General features: G+C 46.3%; 1 protein-coding gene and 1 pseudogene across 1 annotated transcript in view; both read left to right on the forward strand.

Annotated features, from left to right (window-relative positions):
* The first annotated feature begins 3,121 nt into the window (after window positions 1-3,121).
* On the forward strand, window positions 3,122-3,896 carry LOC131810968 (large ribosomal subunit protein eL8-like; annotated as a pseudogene).
* A 1,103-nt stretch (window positions 3,897-4,999) lies between these two features.
* Window positions 5,000-17,285, forward strand: part of GNAL (G protein subunit alpha L) — a 145,267-nt gene continuing 132,981 nt past the window's right edge. The window contains exon 1 of the mRNA XM_059138931.1: window positions 5,000-5,597. Within this exon, the coding sequence (XP_058994914.1) occupies window positions 5,231-5,597 (367 nt within the window). The 5' untranslated portion in view covers window positions 5,000-5,230. The remainder of the gene's footprint in view (window positions 5,598-17,285) is intronic.

Consider the following 17,285-nt stretch of genomic DNA (forward strand, 5'->3'; position numbering starts at 1 on the left):
AAGACATGAGTGGATTTTATGTGCAGATTTGTGGGGCTCACATTTCTAAAGTTTCCTCCCTCCTAGAATTTCACTACTAATTTTCTGGGCTATTTCTCCACCTCCAAATTCTATTCTCTGAGATCTCAAGCCATTAAGTGGGCCCAGCTTCATTGGCATGTTATCTGCAAAGTCGCAGAGGACTTCATGGCTGATTTAATACTCCGTTATCATTGCCTTAAAATTCTTAAATTTTCAACAAGGGGTATGGGATTTTTATTTTGCACGGGGCCCCCCAAATCATGTAGCCAGTCGTGCCAGTAATATTGTGGCTTTCTGCCACCCACTAATGGTGAACTGGGAAGTGTCCTCAAGCAAAAAAGCCTTCAAATCACAAAGCTTACCTATGATACTTATATTTCAAGGATAGACTTGCTCTGGTTACTCTCCAGTACATTAAAATAGGAGATATAAATACCATATCTTTTAATTTATCGGTCCAACTGAGCTACTACTCTGCCAATCTATGGTAACTACGGTTTTGAACTTGAGGCAGTTTTGCCTAAGGGCATACTCGGCATACCTGGAGATATTTTGTTGTTGTTATTGTCACTACTGAGGAAGAGTACTACTGGAACCTACTGGGTTGAGGCCAAGGATGCTGCTAAACATCCTATAATACACAGGACAGCTCCCTCCCTCAACAAATTTATCTAGCCCCAAAAGTCAATAATGCCAAGGTTGAGAAAACATGCGTTATAGGAAATGAGCCCTCTTTCATTTTTAATGGATACATTATTATTGTATTCTTGAGAAGGTATCATTGTTTAATCATTCCTCTATAATACATTATGCTACTCAAATATAGCTCCACCTGGGGAGAAAGAAGCCAAATTGGCCTTAACTCATTTCTACAATTTTACTCAAGTTTCCAATTAAACAGTGTGAAAATTTGCAAAAATGTGCAATAATAATATGCTACTTTCATCAACGGAACATGATTTCCATACAAAGACCTAAGACATAAACTTTTCAACGTATCTACTTCTGATCGTTCTTAGTTCAAAGGAAAATTAATTTTGACTGAAATAATCCTATTGGATTATATCTTATATGCTATAATTTTATGTTTACTTTAGAGTTCCCTCATGATTTCTGTTTTCAGATTTGTAATCATTCTTTGACATTAGAAATTGCTTACTTGTATGACCTAATTATACATGAATTAAAAATCAACCTTGGATTGAAGAGAAAACATTAAATTTAACTAAAGTGTTATATAAATATTAAATATTTTATTCTAATTTATCCTATGCAGAGAACACATAATCCAATTTTTTACAACTGGTATGTAATTAAAAGTGCTGAAAGAAATTGAAATGTGGCCAAAATGGGTCCCCAACAGCTCTTTCTTAGGATTCTATTAACAGGATTTTAAGAAATTATTTTCAGTTTCAGTACCAACAGACAATGTTGTCTTCTATCTCTCTAAGTAAATCCTTAACTGAGTAAATTTCCTCTAGATACAAATTAATTCATGTACTTTTAAAATCTGTACTAGGGACACCTGGGTGTCTCACTCAGTTAAGCATCCAACTCTTGGTTTTGCTTAAGTCATGATCTCAGGGTTTTGATATCGAGCCCCAAGTGCTCTCTGTGCTCCACGTGGAGACTGCTTGAGCGATTCTCTCTTTCTCCCCTGCTCATCCTCCCTCTCTGTCCCTCCTTCCTCTCCAGAGAGGTCCTCTCTCTCTCTCTAAAATAAATTTTTAAAAGTCTATATTTGTTTCTGTTTTCACCTGGCTTCAATACATAAAATTTTATCCATCTCTTGTGATATTAGTTGATAAAGCTTAATAAGTTATAACAGGAAAAGAATTGGTACATATTCTTCTCAATTCAAATATCTCTTCCTCTGAATGGCTTTCCCTGTATCACACATGAACTTCTTCCCCTACCATTGTTTTTACTGAAGTATAATTAACATACAGTGTCCTAGAAGTTTCAGGTGTACAATATAATGACTTAATTCTTTATAGTACTCATTGCTCATCATGATAAGTGTGCTCTTTAATTTCCATCACTTATTTTGCCCATTTTCCCCCAGCCACCTCTTCTCTGGCAACCACCTGTTTGTTCTCTGTATTTAAGAGTCTGGGTTTTGCTTGTCTCTTTTCTTTGTTGGTTTGTTTCTTAAATTCCACATATGAGTGAAATCATATGATATTTGTCTTTTCCCGATTTATTTCACTTGGCATAATAACCTCTAGGTCCATCCCTGTTGCAAATGGCAAGATCTCACTCTTTTTCTTGGCTGACTAATATTTCAGTGTGTATATATGTATATGATACTATATATAATATATGTGTAATATACATTACTAATATAATTTTATAGTTGTATTATTGAATTTTTGTGTATTTATGTTACACTGTTGAATTTTCTGTACATAAAAGTAAAAAGTTCTCTTTCAAATATATATATGGAAACAGCTTCTTTATCCAGTCATTTATTGATGGACACTTGGTTTGCTTCCATATCTTGGCTATTATAAATAATACTGGTATAAACATAGGGATCCATGGGTTCCTTTGAATCAGTGTTTTCCTTTTCTTTGCCTCCTTTGCCAATTTTAAGTTGGGCCTTCCCTTATTACTTCTTAGAGAACCCTCTTCTTTCCCTTCACAGCATTTGCATAATTTGAAATATATCATAAATCTATTAACTTATACATATATGATTAAACATATTTTTACCTCATTAGTGTATACACACCATAAGGACCCATGTCTTTTGCTTCACCTGATACCAACCAGAATGCCCAGCATATTGTTGGTGCTTGATAAATCCTAAATAAGTGAAGGGATAAATGGAATATGGGCAGGTGAATAGCAAAAATCACACTGATATTTGATAGCTTTCTCTGTTTTCTCAGTTAGATTTTCTATAGTAGTCCTACTACTCTTCAAAAACCTAAAAGTGCAGCTAATTTTGGTGAATATGGGGGTAATGTTAGGTCCAAAACATTACATGGTATATACATTTGTTATTAATAGGGCCCTAAAATAAATGTGAATCTAGATCTCCAATTTCCTTTTTAAAAATGTAATCAAAATGTAGCCTCTCCTCCAGCCATCCAAGATGCCAAAAGGAAAGAAGGCAAGAGGAAGAATGGGGCCCCGGCTCTTGTTATTGTGAAGAAACGGGGGACCAAGAAGGCGTTCAATACCCTGTTTGAGAAAAGGCCCAAGAATTTTGGCATCGGACAGGACAAATGCCCCTGCTACATCCAGCTTTAGCGGCAAAGGTCTACTCTCTAAAAATGTCCAAAAGTGCCTCCTGTGATTTTAACCACTTCACCATGGCCTTGGACCGTCAAGAAGCGACTGCTTACATTCACCCACAAACACAGACCAGAGACAAAGCAAGAGAAGAAGCAGAGATTGTTGATCCGGGCTGAGAAGAAAGCTGCCGTCCAAGGGAATATCCCCACTCAGAGGTCACCTGTCCTTCAAGCGGGGGTTAATATGTCACCACCTGGGCAGAAAACAGGAAGGCTCAGCTGGTAGTGATTGTCCATGATGCGGACCCCATTGAGCTGGCTGTCTTCCTGCCTACCCTGTGTGGTAAGATGGGGGCTCCCTACTGCATTGTCAAGGGGAAGGCCAGGCTGGGGTGTCCATTCCACAGGAAGACCTGCTCCACTGTGGCCTTCACACAGGAAGACAAAGGAGCTCCAGCTAAGCTGGTGGAAGCCATCAGGACCAATTACAATGACAGATATAATGAGATCTACTATCACTGGAGAGCAACCATCCTGGATCCAAAGTCAGCAGCTCACATTGCCCAGCTGGAAAAGGCAAAGGCTAAAGAACGGGCCACCAAACAGGCCACCAAAATGAGCAGACACTGTTGAATTTTCTGTATGTAAAAGTAATAAAAAGTTCTCTTTCAAAAAAAGTTAAATATTTAATCAAATGTAGTATTTACAACCAAGTGCCAGTGGGTACAGTGTACCCTTGTTAGCAGGCCTTGCATGAAACAGACCAATCTGCTGCTTTTAATGGGATTTACATTAGATATATTTATCATATTTCATGTCATTTGGTAGAAATTAAGGAACACGTGTTAGAGCAGAGTTCTTAAAAACTATGGAAATTTTCAGCAGTTCCTCTCTAAGACGATGGATACTATGTGGGAAATAGTAGAGACAGTCGAGATCTCTGGTGGGGTTGTATCCAAAGGAGGCCTGGAGAAAGGGCACTTGGCCTGAATAGCCTCTGCTCCTCTCCGCCCTATACTGTGGATTTAAAAAAAGGATACAGAGTGCAATTCCATGTATTTGTTTTAGCAAATATAATATAGTAGATGACAATGACATGTTCTCCTTTTCAATATTCTAGTAAGTGTAATTTTTTAAATGATGTCATGGACCTCCGGATTTGGAGATTTTGTCGAGATCAAAGGCATAAAAGAATTAAGGTAAGAATGAAAAGTGTGCCGATGTGTGGGTGTGTGTAAATGAAAAAGAGGCAAGGTGATCTCTGCAGGTAATACACCCGGCAATTCGAGATCTGAAAGCTAGCACCTCCAGCCTTTTGTCTGGCTTCCCGCTCTTATTCACCACTGTCCCAGATCAAAGCCAGTGTGTTTTTCGAGCGCTGCAATGGCAGCTCTGGGTGGTGACGGCACCACCACCGCCACTGCGGCACTGGCCGGCTCGGGCAACCGTATTTACGGTATCGAAGACTCAAACGCGAGGCGGTGCCTACTGTCTTGGGGGTCGGGCCAGGCGGCTATATTTACCGTAACCAGAGTGGAGCCTGCGGTGGTATTTGCAACGGAACCACCCAGGCTGCAGTATTTACGGTAACGAGGGCCGGCCCTAGCGGCGGTATTTACGGTAAAGGGGGGCCGGACCCGGCAGCGGTTTTTACGGTAACGGGGACAGCCGGGGAGGCGGTATTTACGGTAACGGGGGCCGGGCTCGCGGAGGCCCGTCGGCGCGGCCCGCTCGCCGCGTTATCAGGTGATCTCCAGCCCAGGCGGCCGCCACCCCCTGCACCCAGCGGAAAATGCAAAATGGCCCTCTGGGACTGTGAGGGGCCGCGGCTCCCAGCCCGGGCCTGCCGCACCCCCAGCCCGCAGCCTGCGGGCGGCAGCGCCGCGCCGGGTCCGGGTGTAGCCCCCTCCCGCCCCTCCGCCGGGGCCCCGGCCTGAGCCCCCCACCCCCAGCACCCCGGCGTCCACATGGGTCTGTGCTACAGTCTACGACCGCTGCTCTTCGGGGATCCGGAGGACGTCTCCCGCGCCGCCTCGGAAGCGCCTGCGGAAGACGTGCGGCCCGGCCCGGCCCCGGCCCCGACCCCCGCCCGGGCCCCGGCGGCGGTCGGGGGAGACGCGGTCCCGACCCCGCTCCCTCGGGGCGCCGGCGGGAGCCCGGCGTGTACGCGGCCCAAAGCCGCCCCGAAGAAGGAGCGGCGGCGGCGTCCGGAGCAGCTGCGAGCCGAGGAGCGCGAGGCCGAGCGCGAGGCGAAGAAGGTCAGCAGGAGCATCGACCGCATGCTCCGCGAGCAGAAGCGCGACCTGCAGCAGACGCACCGGCTGCTACTGCTGGGTAGGTGCCGTCGGCGCGCGCCCCGCCCCGCCCCGGGCGCGGGGGCCCCTCTGGTTCCGCGCCGGGTGGGCCGCGGTCGCAGAAGTGTGCTCGGGGAGGTGGGGCAGGCGAAAATCGTCGCCGCGTTGATTTTTACACGGACAATATTTACTTTTGTGATGTGGCCCAGAACCCCTTTCCGTGTGATATTGCTGCTTTCCGCGCCTTGTGATTTTGGCCAGTTGTCCATTTGTTACTAATTAATGAGCTTCTCTGGGAATTTCCGCCCCCCTCGATTGATTTCCTCCCCCAGTCTGTAATCCACAGGGATGGCTAACGCGAGCATCTCATTTCCTGAAACGGTGTAGTCGTTTGGCACTTAGGTTTTAGGAACGCAAATGGCAGGAGGCTGGAAGACCTCTTAGCGCGACCACAAAGCTTTCATTCCAGTCGCAGAATGCGGGCAGAGCGGTCGGTGGGTGTGGCTTGGTCCCTTTGGAGAAGTGACTTCAACCGCTGGAGACATGGCACTTCTTTTTCATTGAGTAATTTCAACCCCGGGGCTCCCAGAACATACGCTTCCCTTTCAGAACCAGAAGCAGAGTAGCGTGGCAGGCTCCCCCAAGAGCTGCGCGTGGTGCTAAGGGCCTGCGAAGCAGTGGGTGCCAAATCACCAGCGTTTTAAAGGGAACAAACTACAACATGGTTTGCTAGGATTTTTCTCCGAGCTTTCGCTGTAACGAGCATGGCAGCAAGGCTTCTCCAAGTTAACGCCCAGAAAGCATTTTGTATACACTCTACTGTAGAATCTTAATAAATAAATAAATAAATGAAATGTAAATAAATAAAATCATGAATTCCTGATGTTGCTTGTTGCCTTTTAAAGTTTAAGACAAACAACAACAACAAATTTAATACGTGGGCTTTGACCCAAATTTTGTAACATATTAGGAAAAAAGAACTGTTTGCCTCTCTGCTCTGCCATGCATAGGAAAGGAACCAATCCCCGTGACCTGAGTAAGATACCTGGTTGTAAGTAAAGGTGGCTTTTGTTTTAAAATTTCGAGAACCAAATAAGTCGTCACTTAGAGGAGTTCACTTACGGCAAGAATGAATAACTAGAACAACACAAACCCAACTGCTGAATTCTAAGATAAGGGGAAACTGGGGAGGGGAGAAACAAAGAAGAAAAAAATAAAATAAGCAAGCAGTTTACCTGAAAAGGGAAGAGGACCAGATCAGAAATAGTTTTCATCTACAGTACTCACGTCTACCCTATGACAGAGCCATGTTTCCAGGGGTCTGAAAATAGAGAATTGTAATCTTAGAATTTCATACCATTAAACCATTACTTCTGTCTGGGATCTTCAGGAATGCAAGTGCTCAGAGTACACTCCTACCCACTTAGTTTTCTGTAAAGAAACTAATTTGAAATTACTCAAGTCAAAAATGTTAAGTGCTTCAGATTAATAGAGCTCAAAAAGGAGAGGATTGCGGTCTCAAGAAATAAACGAAGAATAAAATAAAGAAGATCTAGAGTTACGGCCATGCAATACTGTTACAGTGTGATGGTGCAGTTGAACAGAAATTCTTTTTAAATGAAAGGATATGTGAAGCAGAACATGCTTGATATATGTAAAAATTAATAAGCTCATGATTCTTTGAAAGGGAACTGGGAGATAATCTCTGAAGAAGGGAATGGTGTTCTCTAAGGAGCCCGCTTCTGGTGCATATGTTGAATGACTACCCTTGTTAAAGACATTATCTTAGAGCCTGATAGAGCTTGTGTATCAACATCGTATTGGAAATGACATTGACTCAAATGACTCACTCTTTGGGGATAAAGTATATTATATCTTTCATCCAGTGATGTCAACATGAAAACACACACTGTTGTGTCAGGATGACATCGTTTATCGGATTTTGTATAGATTTGAATTAAACTGAGAAAGGCTCTTGGTTTTGTTAGGATAGAGAGTGGATTTAGCTGGAAATCTTTGAACCAAAGTACCATTTACTGACCATTCATGCCCTCAGATGTTTGCTTCTGCCGCCATTATGTTTTGAGCAGGCATTTATCTGGCTTACTGATCCCTTTCCCTTCCTTCTTCTAGAATTGGAGAGCTCTTCTAGCATTGGAGCGCTCACAGGCTCAGGAAGGACGCATGCACTTTAGGCCCCTTCCATACTCCATGCCCACCGGTCTGAGGTTGTCCATCTTCCGTGATGATGTCCTCCCGGAGACACGCCCAGTCCTCCTATGGGAATAAATGTGTAACTCCCTTGTGTCCCTACTGAATTCCATTTGCACTTCTTGCATGGCATTTTATTATAGCCCACATGATCTCTGGGTCCTTTGCTGCCTACTGACACCCACCCCTGGGTCTATCCCGATGGCCTGAGCTTTGTTTCCTGCACACGACTTAGTACCCCACATGGTGCTAGGACTGCAAGAGTCTGGGAACCACTGTGACCTTGAGGGCCAACTGCAAGACCGTTGTGGTTCTGTTCTAACTCTTGGATGGGGCCTTCTTTCAGGCATGGAGTGGCTGGATTTAAAGGGAGAACAGAGGTGAGGTGCAGATAGGATGGACGTTCCAGTTAAAAGGCCACAGGTCCTGAAGGGCTCCTGGAGTCAGAGCTAGAGCAGTGTAGCAGGAATGGGGAGGGAATGGTCTCAGAGAAGGGGTCAGATGACCGGTATGTAGGACGGGTCACAGAGAAGGCCTCTTTTCCCGGCTTGCCGATGGCCACCTTCTTGCCGGTCCTCCCATGGCCTTTCCTCTGTACGCCTTGGCATGCACATGAGGGAAGGGGGAAAATCAGATTAGGAACCCAGCCTTATGACCTCATTTAACTTTAATAGCCCCCTTAAAAGGCCATGTCTCCAAATGCGGTCACTTTGGGGGTTAAGGCTTCAACTTATGAATGGGGGGTGGCGGGGGCGGGGCACAATTCAGGAGGAGGTTTCAGAGAGAGAGCATGTGCCCTTGTCTGAAAGGGACAGTTGTGTCCTAGTTTCAACATGTCTTTGACCAGTGAGAACGCAACCCCAGTGTTGCCAGGTCTTCTGAATTTCCAGAACAAGGTGGAAATGGCCGTCTTCATCTGACACCCGCTTATTTTTAAGCGTTGGCTCAAGTTAATAAAACACGCTCTCTGTGCCTGATGCAGTCCACAGGCCACCAGTTCTTACCTCTGATGTCTATCCCAAGCAGCACAGACCTCCGGGCGCCAACTACAGCCGCCCTGCGTCTACACCCAGTAAAAGCCCAGCTGACAAAACTGGGTGTGGGATCAGAAGAGCTCATCTGTCCAAACACCTGTAGCAAGCAAAGCTGCATTCGCCGTTCTTTGAGCAAATCTGTCTACCACTGAGCTCCCGGAGTTATAACATAGTGGTTGTCCCTGATTTTTCTTCCACATCTTTTGTTAACTGTGATGTGACTTCCCTGTTCACCACGTTCCTGTGGGGGAAGAGCGCTCACGGACCCCCTAACCGTTCATTTGATGCTATTCTTTTCCAGACTATTAGTCAATTTAAAAATTCTCCATCGTGGGTAGGATTTGTGGTATTTTTTTTTTATTTACTTTATTCCATTACTTCCTGTTATATTTTTGTGTGATTGCCACTTCCCTGCCAGGAAAACATCTTTCAAGAGGGAAGCAATCTCTCTGGGACATTTGCTGCTTTTCCTCTGCATTTGGCTCTTAGTATAAACCAGAATGACCTGTCTGTGTCTGGAGTTGCTTCAAGAGGAGGTGCTTGGTGCCATGACAAGCTCATGGAACATGGAATGTTCTTCTCTGTGGGGTTTTGATCACTTGTTTTTTTCAAAATAAATGTCGGGGTTTTGGGGGGTTTCTTTTTGTTTGTTTTGTTTTGTTTTGTTTTGTTTTGTTTTACTTAACCTGTGGTAAAGCGTACGGTGGCCAAGACAGCAGTTTCTGAGTTGTGAGCTACACTCAAGCTGTGAGGACACCTGGGGCCCAGCTTCATCGAGTCGCTGCCCCGCTTTGTCCCAGCCTCCTGTAGCACCGTGGCTTTTAAGCCAGTGGAAATCCCAGATACTCTGGCTATGCCTTCACTCTCCTGAAGACAGGAAAGCTTCACACTTCCTCACAGCCCTGGAGGGGGAGGCCGAGCCAGCGTGGCATTTTCCTCACAACTTGTGTGTCATTTTATTGTATCATCTATGAACTACAATTGTATAGGCCCGAGGCGGCCATTGTTCACGGGAAGCCAGATTCCATCCCCGGAATTCACGCTGTTCTCTGACCTGTCCACACTGGAAGGTCAAAGCCCTCCGTCAAAGCTGCTCTCTTTGACGAGGGTTTTAGTCAGCCGTGGCTGTAATAATACCTCAGACGGGTGGCTCAAGCCACAGAAATTGATTTCCTCGCACTTTACAGAGGCTGGCAAGGCCAGGATCGAGGCCCAGTAGGGTTCGGTGTCGGCTGAAGGCTCTCTTTCTGGCTTGCAGATGGCCAGCTTCTCCTGGGGCCTCTCACAGCAGGAGAGGGCACGGTCTCCCTTCCTCTTGTTATCAGGACACCAACCCTATTGGCTTAGAGCTCCACCCTTATGGCCCCATTTAACCTTAATTACCTCCTAAAGACCCTGACTCCAAATAGTCTCACTGGGGATCACGGCTTCACCATGAGGACTTTTGAGGGGACACTGTTCAGTCCATAACAACTTGCTAGCCCATCTCTGTTCAGACAGATGATTAGGACTGGCCCTGAAATGACTCAAACTGAATGCCATCTACTGTGGTTAAGGCATCAGTGGACTATATGAATACTCTCAAAACTTGGGGATACACCTATGATCCACGAGGAGATGCAGGGTGGTTAGGAACAAGGCACCAGAGTCAGACTTGGTCTGAAATTCCAGCATGCCCGTTTACCAGCTTTGTGGCCCGAAATTTGGGCTCCGGTTTCCACATGGGTAACAATCCCTATGCCGCATGGTAACTGAAAGGATTCAGTGGAACTAATTGACAAAGTTGTAGGTAAACTGACTTGGCGTAGAGCTTGGCACAGAGTAAACACTCCATTGATTGTCACAGTCTCTGAATTCTGTATTCAGCTGAGCCACTTCTCTCTGTGATACGCACACTCAAAATTGTAAATGCACAGGTCACATGAGATCACACAACCTAAAACGGCTAACCCCATCCCAGGCTCACCCAGCCTCTCTGGGACAGAGCCAGGATTCAAACCCCGGCGGTCTGGCTTCACTGCACCAAATCGGCAAATAGCCAGCTGGAGACAGTTGCAGTGGTCCAGTCACAAGATGCGAGAAGGTGAACACAGGCCGACGAAGTAATGATAAAGAAGGGCCAGAAAAGGGGCGCCTGGGTGGCTCAGTGGGTTAAGCCGCTGCCTTCGGCTCAGGTCACAATCCCAGGGTCCTGGGATCGAGCCTCACATCGGGCTCTCTGCTCGGCGGGGAGCCTGCTTCCCTCTCTTTCTCTGCCTGCCTCTCTGCCTACTTGTGATCTTTCTCTCTGTCAAATTAAAAAAAAAAAAAAAAAAAAAAATTAAAAAAAAAAAAGAAGGGCCAGAAAGGATTGGGACGGAGGCAAAATGGGATCCACTGAATCTGGTGACTGAGGAGATGGTGGAATGTAGGCATGGAGAGGAGTCTCTCCATGAACTCTTAGTCTTCTCTCTTAGGCAAAATGGCAATGACATGCCCCACCATAAAGGATTTAAGAGGAAGAAGCAAGTGGAGTGGAAGGAGAACAATGCTTTGAAGGTGAGCCACCGGGAGAAGCCAGTGGGCATCCTCGGGGAAGCAGGTGGGCGTTGACTGAAGGTCTGGAACCCACGCGGCCCACTGAGCCGAAGATAGACTCACAGGAGTAACCCCCTGGGGACCTCTCTCCCGGGAGAATGTGTACAGTAAGAAGAGAAGAGGGCCCAGGACAGGAGAACACAGAGCCCCCCTCTTTCAGAAGAGTGTTGGAGAAGGAAAGATACAAAGAATAACACAGACCCCCGGGAGAAACCGAGGAAGAAGGAGTTTCAGGAGGAAGGGAGGAGCCAGGAATTTCAGCTGGGAGTTCAAGGATTAAGACTGAAAAGGAATCCATTGTGTTTGGCTGTTTATGCAAAGGTGGTACAGGAGGTTGAAGACCACGGGGCTTGTGAGTGGGGAAGCTGTCACAGAACCCCTTCTGGGGGTGAGGTGGGGGGCAAAAGAGCAGTGACCACACCTTTCGAAGTGGGCCTTAATGGAACAGCTCAGAAGGATCCAAATGGAACCGCAGATACAGGTGGTTGCCTCCTGCAGGTGAAGAGGAAGAAGACAGGAGACGGATTATCAGGTCTTCCATTCTCAAGCGTTCCTGGCTGGCTTGGCACCGGCCAGGAGTCTGCCATCTGGTGCTCAGGTCCGTGAGCCAGCAGCAAGCAGATCGTTCAGTTGAGTTGAGACCAAGAGATCTAGCAAATTCGCTAGCTAATTCAGTCGAGGAAAGGTTTCCAAGCATAAGCATTTTCAAAGGTAAGACCAATCTACTAGGACCTAAGATCCGCTCATGACCTTGAACGAGAACCAAGAGACTGTCAAAACCCCACGACGTAAATAAAGTGATTGGAATACACGAAGAACCCTGATTCTTCCTTTCCCCACAGCGCCCAGAATAATTTACTTCGTGTCTGAATTTATTAAGATGTAGATATTTTGTTTAGTTGGTTTCAAACCAAAACAAACTCTTCAACTGGAAAAGAGGAGAATCAGACCCATCAGAGGAAGCAGTGACCCAGTCGTGTTTAGGGATCTAGTGAAAACTGCTCCCTAGTGTTTTAAAATTCCCTTACTAAGGAAGACTAGGCAGAGCACAGAGGAATTGTAAGGCAGTTAAACTACTCTGTATGATACTATAATGGTGGGTATACATCTTTATCTATTTGTCCAAACCCATGGGCTATACAACACCAAGGGTAAGCCCTAATATAAACTACGGACTTTGGGGAATCAAGATACATCAGTGTCGGGTCATCAACTCTAACAAACATACGGCTTTGTTGATACAGAGTGTGGGATGTTGGTGGCAGGGTAGGCTGCAGGAAGGCAGGGAGTATGTCGGAAATCTCTGTACTCTCTGCTCACCTTTGCTGTGAATCTACAATTGCTCTGAAAAATTAAATCTTGGGGCACCTGGATGGTTCAGTGGGTTAAGCCACTGCCTTCAGTTCAGGTCATGATCCAGGGTCCTGGGATTCAGTCCCACATTGGGCTCCGTGCTCAGCTGGGGGCCTGCTGCTTCTTCTTCTGCCTCTTCCCCCTGCTTGTGCGCGCGCTCTCTCTCTCTCTCTCTCTCTCTGACAAATAAATAAATAAAATCTTTAAAAATAAATAAATAAGGGGTGCCTGGGTGGCTCAGTGGGTTGAGCCTCTGCCTTTGGCTCAGGTCATGATCTCAGGATCCCAGGATCGAGCCCCATATGGGGGCTCTCTGTTCAGCAGGCTCCCTGCTGAGCAGAGAGCCTGTTTCCCCCTCTCTCTGCCTACTTGTGATCTCTCTGTCGAATAAATAAATAAAATCTTTTAAAAAAATTAATTAATTAAAATTAAAATTAAATACTTTAAAAATTCCTTTAATAGAAAAAGAGAAAGATTCTTATCCCTGATTTAGGATCCAAAGAGGAAGAGCTCAGGGCCACAAGCCTCTGGCCTTCCTCTTAAAAAGTCCAAAAAGTTAACCAAAGCAGGGAAGATCATGTCCCATTATTGAAAGCTATAGTTTACCAATTTAAAAAAAAAGAAGAAGAAAAAGAAAAAGCACCACTTGAAGACATTTCCATCCGCAGTACCACGGGGTAAGTTTTTCCCTCCAAAGAAGGATTTTAGACTCACACTGCCACCCAGCCCCTCCCAGTTCTGGGAAAGAGCCCACCGTGCGCTGTCCCTCCAAACTGGCCCTCCGTATGTTCTGTAGGGCTGCCTGATCTCTGTGTCTTGGTCAGAAGCAGGCACCACATACTTATCCTGCTGCTATCAAAAGGGGCCATACTGATGCCACTGAAGAAAGACGGGCTGTTGCCCATAACCCTCCCCCACCAGCCCTTCATTTGCCCTTCTGAGCAGAGAAGATGCAAGCTGCCAGAAAGGAAGTGTGGGCCACGGGTACAGCTGCTGACTGACAGAGGACAAGGAAGTGTGAAAACATCCTACCGGGTCAGCTCCTCTTTAATCCTAACAGAAGAGACCCAGGGAACGCCTGCAACCCCATCCCGTGGATTGACCTTCACTCAGTGTATTTTTTCTGCCCCTGAAAAGCGAGTTTTCCCTCCCAGGAAGTGAAACACGGCAAAAGAGTCTCCCAGGAAAAACTCAGGAAGAGCAGATTGGCATTATAGGAAAACAAAAAGCAATTCTCCCCCTCACCCTGAGCTACAAAGGAAAAAGTTGCTTTATTCATTGAATCACTTCAGCTGCCCGCCAACCACACACATTTCTTTGCGAGCCTACTATGCGGCAGGTGCTTTTCTGGGTAATACGGACATCCCAAGGGGGAGAGGACATAGTCTCACCCGAGGAGAAATCCAAAGGAAAAGGACAGAAGCCCTCAAAAGAATCAGCAGTATGCGCGTGCATGCGCTATGTGGTGAATGGACACAGCTCGGGTTAATGATACCATTATTAGGGTTCAACATAGAAGCCTAAATATGATAAGCATCCTACTTCCTTAGGGTGTGTTATTCGCAGGAGAGCCCAAGGAAGGTGGGAACTTAATTGCTTAGGGGAATGTTGGTGTTTGTGCATAAGTCCATAATGCTACTCTAGATCCTGGATGCATAACCCCCTGCAGAAACATCCTGAAACCTGCCCGGGGTTCACACCTGGCAGCCTGGTTTTCCTCTGCATCCCAGAGCAGCAGAAAGAACCCGGAAGTATTCTCAGCATCCAGGACGCCACAGAGACCTGGGATGCTGAACAAACAGGACCAGCGGTTTGGGAACATGAAGAAAGTTTGAGTGGCAGGATAGAGCAGGATGGAACGGGAAGGAGATGGCTCCTTTGATCTTCAACCACCAAAGTGCTCCAGAAATCAATACTAGCCCCTGCCTTTTATGAAAGACGCCATCAAGGGGGACTGACTCTGAAGCGGCATGAAGAAAACAATGAAAGGTTATCTTTTTTTTTTTTTTTTTTGTAAGGAATATAGTCATTGTGAAATTCAGGAGCTGTCATGTGATGGGGCGCCTGGGTGGCTCCGTCGATTAAGCAGCTGCTTTCGGCTCAGGTCATGACCCCAGAGTCCTGGGATCAAGTCCAACATCAGGGCTCTCTATACAGTGGTGAGCCTGCTTCTCCCTCTCCCTCTGCCTGCTGCTCTGCCTACTTGTGCTCTCTATCTCTCTGTCAAATAAATAAATAAAATCTTAAAAAAAAAAAAAACCTGTCCACATGTAAGCAATGGACACTGTTTATTTACTACTATTCTAACAGCAGCATCAGATTTTTTTTTTAAGTTTTCACAGAAGTGGTTTTAAAACGTGTGAGGGGGAGGGGAATAGCTAACCCAGGATCCAGGCATCAGCAGCATCTCCGTGCACAGAAGTGGGTGAGGAATTTTTGTCGGCATAATTCTAATGAACTGTTGTTTTATAGCTTGAAAGAACGTAATGGTAAGAATAAATGCCAAGCTCCAGTGTGGAACCTTAAACTTAACTGCAGAGAAGCGACTGTGTTTCGCGGGAGCTTCTAGAAGCATCGTGAGAATACAATTTTGCATCTCTGTGCTGCTCCAGCTGGGAGGCCAAGCCCTGCGTTTCTGATTCTCTTTCCCCACAAGTGGCTTTCCTGTAAGAGGCATCAGGTCGAGTCTGAATCATAAGATGAACTTAGACTCAGACCGTATTTCTTCTTTAGGGGAAAGACAATTAATCAGAGGTTGGCCAGTTACTGAAATCAAAAAAATCACCATTCTGAATGAGCAGAGCGAGACGCCGAAAACGGGTTAGGGCCCACAGAATGGACCAACACAGAAAGAGAAGGGGGTTGCTGATCCCCTGGGAGTGCTCGGGCCTCATTCTAGCTGAGCCCTCCGAGGCTGGTCAGACTCAATGGCCGATGTAGACAAGGCATAAGAGCACAGCTTCCCCAGAAGGAAACCTAGGACAAGACCAAACAAAGCCAGCTTGTTCCAGAGGGGTGGAAATTGCAAATCAAACAGCTGTTTGACGGCGGAGCAAATAGTATGTTCAAAAGGAGTCCGTGCTGTGTCGTGGGCTAGTGGTTTGCTAATTCAATCACGGTTAATGCACCTGCTCCAAGACAAGTTCTGCCGGGGGTCAGCATATATCATCCTCAAAAACTCCTGGCCTCCTGCAGGAGACACGGGTATGAAGCACCCACACCACACAGCCCAACCCAGCACCCATGTGACAGCACCAAGGACAGAGGGACAAGGCAACACAAAGGAGCTTGCAAGGGGAGGTCCCCCAAGTCCCACTGCCAGACATCTTTCTCACGAAAGAGCGAAAATACACTTGTTGAATATATTTCTGTTGATAAAGTTAAGGGGTTGGGGTTTGTTTGTTGTTTTTTTTTTTTCCATTTTGAGCAGTTTGTTGGAATACAGAACATTAAGGCCCCTCTCAGAACAAATGAAAAGCAAAAAACAGCACATTTTCCATAGTTGCATTGAAACTCTTCATCCGCGCCAGATTTCAAAGTTCAGTTCAGAGACGCAGTAATTGACTTAGGTGACCTTCCTGTAACATGAGGGATGCCCCTCTTTCTTTGGTTAGTATAGGTTTTCATTGTACAAAGAAATTCAAGGTGCTAAAGAAAGCCAATCAGACGCTGTGGGGGACGGGAGAGAGAGCCATCTCCTGAATCCGTTTCCTTCCGGGCTGATAAAGGACAGTTACATAATTCTTTATCTCTGAAGTTCTTTTAACTGGCATTTTATTGCAGAATGATTTTTTAATGTAACAGCTGAACATCCAGCTATTTCTAAGTGCTGCATAGAACCAAAAAGCCGGCAGAGAGGCAGTTGGTCTGACACGCTCTTGCTGTGGCTAATGGAGAATGTTTATTTAATATTCAGATTCACTTCCCTCTTCGGATCTAATGGCATTATCTCCGAAGGAAACTCTCCGATTTGGGCTTGGGTACAATAATCAGCTCGTAACAGGGTGCAGGGGGTCAGGGTCCATGGTCTCGCGCCGCAGGTACAGACGCCGGAGCTCTGTGGTCACCTGTGGATGGAGGGGAGTGGTGGTCTGGTGTCAGCAAGCCACCAAAGTGGACCCAGAGAGGCGAGCTTCCCGGGACATTGCCGGGGCCCAAGGAGGCCTTTAGTTCCAGCCTCAGCCTCTCCCTTGACCTAAAACTCCTAAGTGCAAATGGTCCCTGATTCAAATCAAGTGCGGCCAAATGTTCACTTAGGAAAACAGATGATGGGTTTCAAAATTCCTGTTGCTCGGGGTGCCCGAGTGGCTCAGTCGCTAAGCGTCTGCCTTCTGCTCAGGTCATGATCCCAGAGTCCTGGGATCAAGCCCCGAATCGGGCTCCCGGCTCATCTGGAAGCTTTCTTCTCCCTCTCCCGCTCCCCTGCTTGTGTTCCCTCTCTTGCTGTGTCTCTCTCTGTGTCAAATAAATAAATAATCCCCCTACCCCCCCCCCCAAAAAAAACTCCTGTTACTCAAGCCAAAAAAGGAAAAAACAGCATAGCCATTCTTCAA

This window comes from Mustela lutreola, chromosome 11 (genome assembly GCF_030435805.1).
Source record: "Mustela lutreola isolate mMusLut2 chromosome 11, mMusLut2.pri, whole genome shotgun sequence".
NCBI classification, from domain to species: domain Eukaryota; kingdom Metazoa; phylum Chordata; class Mammalia; order Carnivora; family Mustelidae; genus Mustela; species Mustela lutreola.